Consider the following 14,193-nt stretch of genomic DNA (forward strand, 5'->3'; position numbering starts at 1 on the left):
ACTGAAAACTTACGTCACAATCTCATGAAAGCATTAAACAAAAACCGTATGAAAGGATATTAACTATTCAATATAATAACCGTAGTATCCCCTACGGTTGATACAATAAAATTTAAGAATTAAAATTCACCCTTGCAAAATATTTATAAAAAAAAACATTTCTTAATTAATCCTTTATACAATAAGTTTCAATGAGAAACAAGTACATTCCGTCATAACAGCTACGTGTGAAAAAGTTCATTATCTGGAACTAATATAGATCAAATTGGCGTATTATTTATAACATCTGAGAAATGCAGAAAATTCTGGCAAATCAATGATATATAAGTAGTCGCAGCAAAACACATCTCCTTACTACTACAATGACTTGTGCATTTAAGTATTTAATAAAAAACACGCAAACAATCATAAAACATATTTCAATAGTTACAGGATCCCACTCCAAATACCACAGCATTTTTTTAGGGTGGGACTTGATCTAGTTATTTTAGACTACCACAGCCCAAGTCAAAACTACGAAATGGAAAAATTACTTCATGAATATAGCAGCCACAATAAAGTTGTATAGTGCATGAGTCAAAATTCAACGGATAAAATATCTCAGACAAAAGAACTTAGAAACCAAAAACATTAAATAAAACTACCAAAGCACTCAAGTCTATTCATCCGAAAGGGGTTTATGCAGCAGTGGCTTGCTGGGCAGCAATCCTTTTCCGAGCTTCCTCAATGATTGATAGCTTAATACCCTTACCCTTGGGCAGTGATACCCATGGTTTAGTTCCCTTGCCAATGGTGAACACATTGCCCATACGGGTTGTGAATTCATGGCCAGTGGCATCCTGCAAGTGGATTGTCTCAAAGCTTCCCTTATGTTTCTCCCTGCTCTTGATCACTCCAACACGCCCCCTGTTTCTTCCACCTGTCACCATAACTACATTCCCAACATCAAATTTGATAAAATCAACAATCTTGTTTTCCTCCAGATCTAGCTTAATGGTATCATTGGCCCTGATGACGGGGTCTGGGTAACGGATGGTACGACCATCATAGGTATTCAGATATGGGATACCCTTCTGGCCAAACTGCACTGACCTAACCTTGCAGAGCTTGAACTGCCATATACAAATAATACAAGTGAAACAATGGTCAATAAGTAGGGACAGATCAAATATTTACTAGGCTGCAACTTATTAACTCAAACAAGCAACTACACAAATCTGGAACTCGACATTTACAATAACTTAACAAAGAGAATTCAGAATCTGCAATTGTATAAAACAATAGAATAATAATATAATAAGTATGACTAGAGGAATGGATGAATAAAAATATTCAGTATAAACATATAAAAATACCTTCGCCTCATCATCCCTGACTGAATGGAGACGGAATCGGCCCTTAGTGTCATAGAGCAGACGAAAGTTCTCATTTGTCTTGGGGATTGATACAACATCTGGAAAGAGATGTAAATTTTAAAATGAAATCATGCCTCCAGCCAAATCAATAGAATTATAGAAACAAATATTGAGAGTGACAAAGACTTCCTTTTTGAAAGGGACAAAGAGTGAGGCAGGTTAAAAGCTCACAATTTATTAAGATAAATTCACAAGCCACTGGACCAAATTAGAAACACTGGCAAACATTTACAGTGTTATTGTAACCCAGTGAAACAAACTATATCTTAGAACATGATATCAACCTAGACAGACTTCAAGAGTGTTTGCTGAAAGAGTCAGACTCAAAATTCATCAAGCTCAGAAATCAATAAGAATAAACTACTATGGCATATTATTAACACCAACCCCAAACAAATACCGTAACATATTTTAGTCAGATAACATGTAACAAGCAGTTATTCTAAAAATTGGCATGCCACAAACATACCCATAAAACCAGAAGGGTAGGTCTTGTCTGTCCTAACTTTGCCATCAACAAGAACATGACGCTGCATCAGAATAGCAATGACTTCACGGTAAGTCAGAGCGTACTTCAGCCGGTTTCGCAGGATGAGTATAAGAGGAAGGCACTCCCTGGACTTGTGAGGTCCTGATGAGGGCTTAGGAGCCTATAAAGAATGAGAAAGGTTAGCATCTGTCTTCAAAATAATGCTATCAAAACTGGACAAAAAAATAATGAGACTATCACTTACAAATGCACCACCCAGTTTGTCAAGCATCCAATGCTTAGGAGCATTGAGCCTCTTCAAATGTTTCTTCAATCCCCTAGCCTGTAAAACACATAAGAATTAAATTAAAATTAAAAATTAAAACTAAAACACAGATTAAAAACGGGATTCAAAGCCGAGGGTAGTATCAATGGATCCGAAAGCAGCAAAAAAATATTTACTGATACACAAAGTACAGATCATATTCAAAACCCTAAACCTCATGTTGAGTCACAAAAATGCAGAAAATCGTGCAGAGTGAAATCTAAAAAAGCCTAATGTACACCCTTCAAAGGCATAATATAACCCCATTATAAAACGAATAGCCATAATATCGTGATTTGAAACATGTTATCTGAAGCATAAATCGAACACATAGTTACCCTACGATTACAAAGCACCAAACATTGAATTCAAATATAACACAACCATTTCATGAAAAATGAAGATTTAATTCGAGTATAATGAATAAAGGACGATGAAGAAAACTATCATGAGATGAGATTGAGAATGCATCAAAATCAGGAAGAAAAGACGTACCATTTTGGTGTTCCGAACAAGCTAGTGCTCCAAACCCTACCACACCAAACTGAAGAAACTAATGGAGTCGCCGCGCACTTATGAAGGGAGGTAGTTCACAAAACCCTAATTTGTGGTCTTATTCTGGATCATGGGCCTTATGGCCCATATTTCTGTTTTAGCAAATGATATGTACACCTTCCATTTTTAATAGATACACTCCCTTTTCTATTTTATTTTTAAAAAATGTTAATTGTACTTTTATTTTTTTTTTAAATAATAATATATTTTTCATTCACTCTTCCTTCATTCTTTTTTATATGTTTTACGTATTTTTTATTTTTACTTTTATTTTTTTTCTTATTTTTTTTTCTTATTTTTTCTCTCAAGTGATCGAGATACTCACATGTAGGAATTTTGTTTGAGTTGTTTCGAACATATTAACATATGAGCTGTTTACGGTTAATATGAATCGAAATTTCATACAGCTACGAGTTTGAGTGAATGAATTCAATTTTAAAATTTATTCTTCTCAAAACTTTATCTACCCACATTAAGTAAAAAAATATTTATTAAAATTATAATAATATTATATAAAGTAAAAGATATTATAATTAAAATAAAATTTGTAAATTAAATAGTAAATGTAAGATTTAAATTTTATAATGAAAAAATTAATTTAATATAATCTTTGAATCATAATTTAAAAAAAAAAAATAGAGTAAGTATTTGACTCTTTGGCCATTAGAACTGAAAATTTAAATATAAAATTATCTAATTACATAATTATGACATATTTCTATTTTTAAATTTTTATAATGCCTGTATATTCCTATTTTGTATAAGTTTAGTTTATTAGTTTATAAAAAGGTGCAACTTTTGGTAAAACTTTTAATAGCTAGTAGATGTTTCTATTAAGTTTGAAAAAGTTACTCTTTTTTAAATTAACTTTATTCATCACAAAATATATTGTAAAGTTAATTACTCATCAAATAATTGTAATTTTATTAGATTTTAATTAAATTTCTTTAAAAAATATATTTGGGCCAGAATAATTGTTAAAAAATGATCAAATATCTAGTACGTTTTTCAAAAAATTTAAAACAAATATTAGTCTAACCAATCAAACCAACCTGCAAAAACTTCCAATTTGACAATAATCGACTCACTCAAATTGAATAATCATTTGAGCATATTTTGGTCAAAACTTGTGTGAGTTCATTTTTAGGGTGAGGTTTTTAAATTCGAACCCGTAAAATGAAAATATTCAAAGTGAAAAAGTGAAAATATTCAAAGCCTATAGTTTTTTTTTTTAACAACATTGAATTAAGCAAAATTTACGTTTTTAAATCAATCAAAAATCTATTCAAAAATATATATCAAAATAAAAATAATCACTATTTTATAAAGACTAATCTAAATTTTTAATTAAAAGATTAAAATAACTTTTAACAAACAAATTATTAGAAATAATTTTAAAATAATAAAAAAAACTAAATTTATAATTTAACATATATTTACTATAAAATTTAAGTGTACTTTTATATCTTTTATTAAATTAATCAATTTAATCATCAAACCTTAAATGAATTTTTATTTTATAAAATATTTATTGACTTATTTCATTTTATAAATTATGTTATTTTTGTTATCACAATTTTATAATAATTTACCTTAAACATGTATTATAACTATAATAATAATAATAATAATAATAATAATAATAATAATAATAATAAATTGTTAATTAAATAAGTATTATTATTATCAGTATCATTGTGATCATATTCGTGTTTGATATTTATTATCATTATTTTAATATTTATAATAGTTTATAATATTATGATGATAATAAATTATTATGTTATGTTAAATATACTAAATAAATGAAATTTTTATTCTGCTATTGACTTATATATTTAATTTACGTGAATAATTGATTTACCTAGATGAGGAAAGTGACAGGATGAGTGAATAAATTAAGAAAATTCATTATGTGAAGGTCTTAAATAGATGATATTCTCAACATTTAACTCATCATTTTTAACTAGTCATTTATATCTATATATAAAAATAATAATTATATATATAATCATTTTTTCGTTTCCATATTTTGTTTTAGATAGTTTTATCCTAAAAAATTTAAATAATTAAAAATAATATTAAAAATTAATTATCTTTGATAAATACAAAACTTAAATTCAAGATTTTAAAAATTAATCATAACACTAATTGATTCAATAAATATTAATAATTTTAAAATATTTTTATTAAATAAAATATAAAAATATAGAGTGACTCAACTCCATTATAATAAATAATGCAACGCATGTTCTTACTTTGTCAAGAAAAGAATGCACTTTTAACCATTTTAATTCAAGTATTTTACTCAATATCTCAGATCAAAATTTAAAATCAAACATACATACAATGTAATATGCAAAGAATGAAGAATGATATGGTTTATTGTCTGCTTATATTCATTGTTGTATTATGCTACTCAGTCGCAATACTATATTTAATTAAATTATATTTTTCTGTATTAATATTTTTATTGTTTTTAGTTTGTGATGTTTTCTTGATTTTTAATATAATAATTATAATATTTCACAAAATCCGCAAAACCAAAACAAAATAGAGTATTTTTATAAATTGTCTAATATTTTAAAACCTTAGAAGAATACTTTAGAAATTAAATAGTTGGAGATACAGTTTTAAAACCACCCTGATCTTATATTAAATAGACCGTAATGGTATTTTATAATTTATACTATATATCAGTATGCAACACATATTCCTTGACTTTCTAATTCCTTGCTTTCCATGTATCCACAAATCACAATGCTGCATATATACTACTAGTATCAGTAATGTGTCATTTTCATAAACACCTATGTTAAGAACAAAATCTGACTGATGCAATTTTCTTGTAATAATAGTGACTGCTTAAACGTGTGATTTAATTTGCACTCAGTGACTATATAAACACACGAGAAAGAGAGAGGAAAATCACAGCTGCATGTGCTGGCTCGGAGGGGGAAACATCTTTCTTTCCTGGCAATCTGCGAAAGTGGTAGATTACATTTAACAAGGAGTAGTCGGGAAAAAATTTAACCCAATGAGTTCACACATATTAACCACAAGGTTTAAGCAATGAGATTTTTGATATCCCTTTTATTTTATGTGCGTTAGGTAGTGAAACTTAATTGGGATAAGAAAATATATGTTTAAATTAATATTGTGAGCTTTTTTAGGTAACATCTTTACCTCCAAAACCCCTTAGCTCAAGCTCACGCCATTCTTGAACCATTGCACAACAGCAACACATTAGATGCGTTAAGAAGTCATCACACAGACCTCCCTACAGAAACAAAAGGGTTAAAAATAGGATATAATTTTGTATCTACAGTTCTCAGTTGTTTGATATATAATGGGGTGGAACGGAAACCAACCTCAATGTTAAATTGACTACGCAATTTCCTTCTCATGCAACAAGAATAACAACAACACCCACAAAAGATGCAATAAGCCACTAAATTAGTCATTGCACGTTTTCGAGCTGTAACAATTTCAAGAGGCATCAATAAGTAACGGGATTCACAATAGCATTGCATCAATCATAGTTTGGACTGTTGTGTTTCAGTTATAACTTATAGTTCATTTCAAAACTTCATGTTTGGGTAAAGAATGAAGTGTCATATCCACTAAAACCACATGACTCACAATTAACTTACAAGTTTCTCCTCTAGTAACCACATTAGCTATCCAAGAAAATGTTCTACAGGGGAAGAAGCATGTCTTCAGGCCTACAATGAACAAGATAATTTGGTTTTGCAAGGAAATCCAAATTAGAAACATCAGGGCATCTTGCACAAAAATAATGAAGAAAAACTAGTAATTTTTTTGGCTTGTCAAGAGCACATGGTAGCATGACCCACTTGTCATTATTCACAGTTTCACACTAACAAATAAACCAAGAAATAACACCAAAATTTAACATGTAAAACCATTTTAAATAATGTAGAAAAAAAAATCACGGAAAAATCTCTAAAAACATAATCTACTACGATAACGATAATTACAAATCCTCTTTTTACACTCTTTTAAAGAAGATGTCTAATAATTTAATGTTCCCTAATAAAATGAAACTCTCTCCTATTACTGTTGTAGTTTAGAGAGAACTAATAGTACCCCAAATCCCAAGTGTCCACACTACACTCTTTAGAATTTCCTCACAAACCCTAATTCTTTCTCACTCACTTTGAAGCTCTTCTACCTATTGTTTATTGGAGTCTTGTATCCGTTGCTTTAAATGCAACTATCATCTGCCAACTGTCTTGGTGGAAAAAGTTTTACTACACAAGAAAGTAAAAAACAGAGGCCATTATTGTTGAATTGCAAGCCACGACCCAACAGGTTTATCATTTACCTTTTCTTAAAAATGTAAATAGAATCTATTCAAGATGGGGTTCAGGTATTTACATAAGCAAGGCTCACTACAGCAACCAAAGAGATCAGTCTTCCATTCTGATTGACTTTTATCTCTAGATTCCAACTCAAGGTCCCCAGAGGCTATTGCTTGTTTGGTCATATGCCTAGACCATGATACATATAAATAAGCATTTATTAACAAGATGCTTTACCTGATAAAATATTTGAATTGTATCTTAAAATTACCTTGAAATCAAATCAGTTGATTCATTGAAAACAATTTTTGTAACCTTTTCGTTAGGTGACACATTGACCACATTTTTTGTGACTTCAATAAGATGTTCAATTACCCTGCATTGTTCAGGGTCATTATTGGTTCTTGATCTATGCAGTTCAACATGTAGTTTTTCTTTCTCCTCTTTGAGAGCCTCGTAAAACCCCAAATCTGGGTACCTACGAGATAAGGACTTTTCCAATATGCCTGCATCCTTAATCGATCGATTAGTCTTTAGTATCACATTTTGGGTCTCCATTTCTTCTTTATCCAGAGTGTATTCCCTTTTAACATCTTCGCTGAAATGCTGCAATATTCCAAATATATGAGATGACCTATGGGTGAAAATTGAAGCAATTAATTAAACATGATTAAACTAAAATTTGTTCATGTAAATAAATTAGTGCATAGGTAAAATTTACTTGCAAGTCAGGAAAATCTTAAAAAACTAAGAAATCAAATAAAGTGATTTCTTAGAGAAATTTGTGCGTTTTCCTTTCTTTTTCTTCTCCACTTATTTCCAAACCTGTTGTGACTAAAAACCTTGCACATAATATATAATGCGTTTTACATGCATTGGCTTGTAGTAAATATGAAATTTCCCAAACCGTATGACCTAGAAAAACTATCACTCAAACTATACGTATTTTAAATCAGTACTTACTATTACTGCTTAGCTTAAAAATTGATAAATGACATGTTAAAAGGGTATATGAACAATATATATGGAGTTCTGCATGTAATATTTTGATTGTTGAAAATATCGCAGGAGCCAAAAGTGAGTCGTTCCATCGTAAATGCTTTTTAACTTGACATATAATTCTCTTGCTTTTAAAGAAGCAGGAACTATTATTCAAATAGACTTGCATCAGTTACATATATCCTGTTATATCCATGTCTCTCGTAAGCTAGCGGAGACTTACTAGTTAATAACAAAGATTAATTTTTAAGCTATTTTTAATTTAAAAACATTAACGAAAAGTATTCTAAATTTTAAATTAATAATGATCATTTTACTTTTAAAATTATAAAAAATAAAAACAAAAACTATTAACATTAACAATTTTAAGAATTAAAATAATATTTATATAATTTAAAAAATAACTTAATTGATAATCAAATATTCCAACTTCCAAATATTTAAACAGTGGTTCGATGTATTGATAAAGGGTTCGTTTTGGTAAAAATCATATATTGATAAAATAAAATCATATATTGATAAATAAATAAAAAACCAATAATCGACACTTATTTGGTTTTTAAATTTCTAAAATGGTTTGTTTTAATTTTCGAATTGAAATTTGAAATCACTTTAAAATAAGTCAAATTACACTTATTTGTAAAAAAAATAATTTCAAAATGCATAGTATATGTATACAAAATTGACCCAATATAAAGGGTATTTTTATAAAATTGTAATTTACTAAAAAATATTTTTTCTCCAAATATACAATAAAATATTTAATTTTTTTTAATATAAAATTGCAAGTTACTAAAGTGAGTTTTAGAGTAAAAATTATGATTTATTTATAATGTTCAAAATTAATTTTTTTAAATGACAAATTATATATATATATATATATATATAAATAATATGACAAAAGTTATTTAATATGATAATTATAATTGTATTTAAGAAAAATTTATATTAAAATAATAAGATAAGAATTCATATTAAATATATTATGTGATCGAAATATTTTAATATGTGTATATTTTTTATTTTATTTTTATATACAATTTTAAATAAATAATATAATATCAAATATTTTTAGTTGATTTTTAATAATAATAAATTTTTTAAATCACAAAAATTAAACCAAACCAATCAAATAAGAAAAGATTGATTTGGTTTGATTTAGATTTTATAGTGTATTTAAACTAAACCAAATCTATCATATTTTCATTTTGATTCGAATCATTTTTGAAGAAAAAATTAAACTAAACCATTCAGTGAACAACTTTAATGGTAGGATATCCGTACAGTATCGGCCCAATATATTTTTGGACTTAAAACAAATTTTAATATGAAACTCTTATAAAAGTAATTAAAATAATTTTAAAAAAATTAGGTGCTTATAGAAAAAATAAATAAAATTTTTCAACAATGTTCAAACTCTATTTATTAAGAAAAAATACATTCTAAATATTATTATACTAAATCAATTAATAATAAAAATAATATAAATACTTTTCTTTTTTGAGAGAGACTTAAAGTAAGGACTTCCTTGATTTTATGTTAGACCGGTGTTGTATACATGTTATTCCCAAAGGTAGGAGACAGCAATTTTATGACCCTAGAGTCTTCGTTTTCGTCTTCCCTTTTCAAAAAGTAAACAGTGAAGTTTGACCCTCGAGAGTTTTTAGTGACTTTGTCCAAAACTAACCATGCCTAACAGTAAATGTATACCCGAGTCTGGAAAGTGGAAGGAGAAAAAAACAGATAAAGACGATAATGATTCATGTAAGTGATATAACAAAAAAGAGATAAAAAAAAAAGGACAAAAGAAATGAAAGAAAGAGTGGGTATAAATTTATATTTATTCATTAATCAAAAAATGAAAACATTGATATAAGTATTATAGTATTTTATTTGCACCGACAGTCTTTCCACCAAACTTGAGGAGACTGAAATTTTAGCATTGTTTTAGTTGATTTTATTTTTAAATTTCATCTATAATTTAATTCCATATATATATATATATATATATATATATATATATATATATATATATATATATATATATATATATATATATATATATATTCTAATAAAATTTAATACTATTAATTCACAAATTTATTGAACATTTAAAAAAACACCAAAATAAATATTCTATGCTTAAAAACAATAAATATTATGACTACTAGTATTTTATCGGGTGCAATTTACATACTAAATATTTATTATATATAATTAAATATTATAATAAATTATATATATAAATAAATATTATGTTTAAATAAATAAATCATATTTAAAATTTATATGAATAGATATTTTTAATGATATAAATTATATTTTAAATTTATGATAAATATTTATATTATAAAAAAATTATTTAGTGATAATTTGTTTAAAAATTTATTTTTAAAATAATTATAAATAAATAAAAAGTTAAATTATATAAATAGCTAAAAAATCTTATTATTAAAGACAAATTTTCTCATAAATAAAAGTTTATATTTACTATATAAAAATTAATTTAACGTTAACTTATTTTAACTTTTTTCTGATACGTTGAAAAAACTGGTCTCTTCTCGTCAATCGAGTGATGGTAGATTTGTATAAAAATACGTAAAGTTAGAAAATGTCGATATATCGACTTAAAAAATATTTCTAGCTCTTATTTAAAATAAATTTATTATTTGTTTTTTCTCTCAAATTTAATTTTCTGATTTTTATAATTTAAAAATATTACTTTAATGCCCCATATTATCAATACCATAATTAATAATAATAGATTAAAATAATTATGAAACATTCAATAAATTTTATTTATTTATTAGATTAAGTTGTACTTTTTAATTTTTTATTTTAAAATATAAATATTTAATATCTCTAATTTAGAAAATATAAAATTTTGATCTTTATATTAAATTAACATTTATTAATTATTAAGTTTTAGTATTCATTTATACTTCAATAATATGATATTTAAAAATAAAAATTAAAAATATATATATATATATAAATAAATTTTTTTTAATAAAATAAATATCAATCTTTTATAAAAATAGATACAAATGTATATCTTTTATATATTATTTTTTATTTTTATCTTTATATGTCACTTCTATAAATATTAAGTCATTTAAATAGTAAAATATCAAAAATTAATAATTAATAAATATTAAATCAATAATAAAATTAAATTTTAATATTTTAAAATAAAAAATTAAATATCTCAATTTTAAAAGATCAAAATTATATATCTATAAAAATAATAAAACTATAAGTATAATTTATCTTATTTATTAGTAATCCACGGAACATTACTTGTGAGAGTTTGAAAAAAGCGCTACTTGCAGACCTCTTTGAATGTACGAAATGAAAGTGAAAGGAAGGGAGATGCAAAAATAAAAACTCAGAAATATGATGGATAATGTGACGTTATGATAAGAGAAAATTTAAATTAAAAAAAAAATGCACTAACCTGCATACGAAATTCATGAACAATGGAAACGAGGGGCACGAGTTGAAGGTAGCGATCGATCTGAGTCTGGACTTGACGGAACTGATTCACTACGCTCCAACCCATGGCAAGCATGTATAGGTAACTCTTGTCTTTGCAACTCTCTACCAAATCCACGGCTTTCCGTAGAGCCTCTTCAAGACCGTCCAACGGTTCCTTCGTCGCCGGCAACGTCGCCACCTCCGTCGATTTCAGCGTCTCCAGCAAGTTCCCTATCATTCTCACCTGCGCCGCCATGCGCTCGCAGTTCCGCCGGTGCGCCCTCGCGTTGTGCGCCGCCGCTATCACCATGTTCGCCACGCTTGCGCCGTTCAGCCCCGCCACCTGCGCTAGGTTCTCCATCTTCTCTCCTTTCTACAGTGAGATCCAACTTTTATTTTATTAGGCTTTGCTTTGGCCTGTGGAGTTTTTGAAGCGAGTGAAAGAGACACTTTCATTCGAGTTTGGACAGTTGCACAGAAATGGTGCGTACTATTGCCTTTGGAGGGACAGTTATATACGGAGACCGGAGAGGTGTTGTTGCCGTTGATCAGATCGATTAATTTTTGGGTGAATAATAATGATCTTAGAAATTCCCAAAGTAAATAAAACTATAAAATATTATCATATTAAAAATATACAAAAGTTAACTCAAGTTAAAAAAATATTTATATAAAAAGTATTTATTATAAAAAAATAATAATAAGCTTATCATATTACCTCTCATCAAACATTCAACATTATTTTCTCTTTTATTCAATGTCCATGGGGTTTCTTCTTTGCATGTGCATCTTGACAATTATGGAAAGATTTTTGATGATAAAGTTTGTCCTCTTTGGTTCACCCTTAACAACATATGTGATTTTTATAATTTCATTATTTTCACTTCGAAGTCTATTATTACTTCTCATTAGATGAAAAACATCTCTTAGTCCCCTTCTCTTATAATAACGATCAAACTTAATGTTGATGACGGCTATCAAGATAACTCAAGACATTATAGATTTAGTGGTATTGTTCGTGACTTTATAGGTTCTTAGGACATCTTCAATGGAAACAACTCATTTAAGTTGTTTCATGCATTGAAAAATGAAAAAAGTGGTCCTTAATGTGTCATGTTAGCATTATGTAACTCAAACAGAAATTTACTCTAATGGTAAGAAACTTTAAGAAATTCAACTTTTAGAATTTTTTTATAATTATTTTTATTTTTTTATATTTTTTATTTTATTTCTTATTTCTTTAACCCAACATCTCTTTTTCTTCTGAGAGTGTTTTTCCTTTTTCTTCACACTTCTTTTTCTTCAACTCCTCTTCCGACGCGCCACTGCATTCTCCGTTCCTCCATGACTACCTAAACCCTTTTGCCGCCTCCGTCGCGTGCGCCAGGTCCAGGCTGAGGCTCGCAAAGCTCAGGAAGCATTCCACGTCGCAACAAGCTAGGTCCTGCGATAAAACATCCATTGCCGTCGACGACGACCGACTTAAATCCATTTCGCTTCGATCAGCTCCTACGGCAGAACGTCCAACCACGCACCTCCACCGTCCAACCCCGCGCCTCCGCCGTCCAACCACTACGTCTCCTTCCGTTCACAAAGTTAAGGAACGGTTGTTTCACTAAGCAACCCTCTCTTTTTTACAAGAAACTCCTGCTACCACGTCACACTCCTCCAATGGTAAGAAATTGAGGTTGGAGTTGTTTGATGGGCCAAACAACTCCCATTGGAGTTGCTCTTAGCTTATTGGGTTCTTAAGGTATTATGGCTACATTGTCAATGTTAACGTGAAACTTCATTCTCTAGCTCAGTTTTCTCTCCTATTAAATTTATTTTTCAACTCATTTCTCTCTCACCTCTCACGATCTCAACTCTCTTTTAACAAATAAAAATTAATTAATAAAAGAGAGAAATGAAGTTAATAAGAGAGAGAAAATATTTTATTTTCTTTTAAAATTAAATTAAATTATTATAATATCCTTTATACAAATTAACCAAATCAAAAGAAATGAGTGATTTTCTTGTCCTAAAATTTTGGTGTAGGTTGTTAACATACTCCAACTAAAAAATAGGTGAGAGTATGTTAACAATCACCATATATATATATATATATAACTTGTCTATACTATTACAAGTATTCTACTTTTATATATATGCATGTCATATTCTCTCCTTTAATATTGTATGTTTTAGTAATCTAACTTTTGTTATTAGTTACAGTGATTTCATCTAGTGTAATAATCATAACAAGTCATTACTAACATGTTTTTTATTGCAAGGTACTGTACAATAAATGTGAATCCTTATACTAACGACATTAAATGGATTTAAATTATTAATTGTGTAATATCTATGTAAGTTTTAATAATTTAATTTAATCATAAAAATAAATTATATCAAAATGTAATTTACTTTAAATAATATTCGATTGAATAGTTTTATTTTTCTCATAAAGTAATATAAAAAATAAGAATAAAATTAAATAAAAGTTGAAATTAAAAGTATGATTTAATAATATTATTTAAAATTAATTATCATATTATTTACTTAATATTAGAACTAATATTATAATTTTAGTGATAAAATCAAAATTATAGATCTTGTAAAATTTAAAAACTAAAATTATGAAATTAA

General features: G+C 27.5%; 2 protein-coding genes across 3 annotated transcripts; both read right to left on the reverse strand.

Annotated features, from left to right (window-relative positions):
* Positions 1 to 514: 514 nt before the first annotated feature.
* Positions 515 to 2,860, reverse strand: LOC109795488 (small ribosomal subunit protein eS4z). Its single transcript, XM_020355012.3, has 5 exons — positions 2,705 to 2,860; positions 2,150 to 2,227; positions 1,885 to 2,065; positions 1,356 to 1,453; positions 515 to 1,112 (listed from the first exon to the last, which is right to left on the reverse strand). Exons 1-5 carry the CDS (start codon positions 2,705 to 2,707, stop codon positions 678 to 680), a joined length of 795 nt encoding a protein of 264 aa, XP_020210601.1. The 5' UTR covers positions 2,708 to 2,860; the 3' UTR covers positions 515 to 677.
* Positions 2,861 to 5,509: 2,649 nt separating this feature from the next.
* Positions 5,510 to 12,103, reverse strand: LOC109793449 (cell number regulator 13). 2 transcript variants are annotated; one of them, XM_020352924.3, is made up of 7 exons: positions 11,546 to 12,098; positions 7,361 to 7,695; positions 7,166 to 7,278; positions 6,418 to 6,489; positions 6,136 to 6,242; positions 5,951 to 6,044; positions 5,510 to 5,745 (listed from the first exon to the last, which is right to left on the reverse strand). In XM_020352924.3, the coding sequence occupies exons 1-7, from the start codon at positions 11,924 to 11,926 to the stop codon at positions 5,693 to 5,695; spliced, it is 1,155 nt and encodes a 384-aa protein (XP_020208513.1). In that variant the 5' UTR covers positions 11,927 to 12,098; the 3' UTR covers positions 5,510 to 5,692. The 2 variants fall into 2 exon arrangements, 1 of the variants encoding a protein (XP_020208513.1); XR_003805763.2 differs by lacking the exon at positions 5,510 to 5,745 and having other exon boundaries at positions 6,407 to 6,489; positions 11,546 to 12,103.
* Positions 12,104 to 14,193: the final 2,090 nt, after the last annotated feature.

This window comes from Cajanus cajan, chromosome 9 (assembly GCF_000230855.2).
Source record: "Cajanus cajan strain Asha chromosome 9, NIPB_CcT2T_4, whole genome shotgun sequence".
NCBI classification, from domain to species: domain Eukaryota; kingdom Viridiplantae; phylum Streptophyta; class Magnoliopsida; order Fabales; family Fabaceae; genus Cajanus; species Cajanus cajan.

Excerpts from the sequence above, each read along its gene's own strand:
- LOC109795488 (XM_020355012.3), bottom strand. Across the intron at positions 2,066-2,149 it reads ACAAACTGGGTGGTGCATTT|GCTCCTAAGCCCTCATCAGG; the intron begins GTAAGTGATAGT and ends CATTCTTTATAG. Across the intron at positions 1,113-1,355 it reads TCAGGGATGATGAGGCGAAG|TTCAAGCTCTGCAAGGTTAG; the intron begins GTATTTTTATAT and ends TGTATATGGCAG.
- LOC109793449 (XM_020352924.3), bottom strand. The coding sequence starts at position 11,926 with ATGGAGAACCTAGCGCAGGTGGCGGGGCTGAACGGCGCAAGCGTGGCG. Across the intron at positions 6,243-6,417 it reads GGTTACTAGAGGAGAAACTT|CTCGAAAACGTGCAATGACT; the intron begins GTAAGTTAATTG and ends AAATTGTTACAG. Across the intron at positions 6,045-6,135 it reads GTAGTCAATTTAACATTGAG|GGAGGTCTGTGTGATGACTT; the intron begins GTTGGTTTCCGT and ends TTGTTTCTGTAG.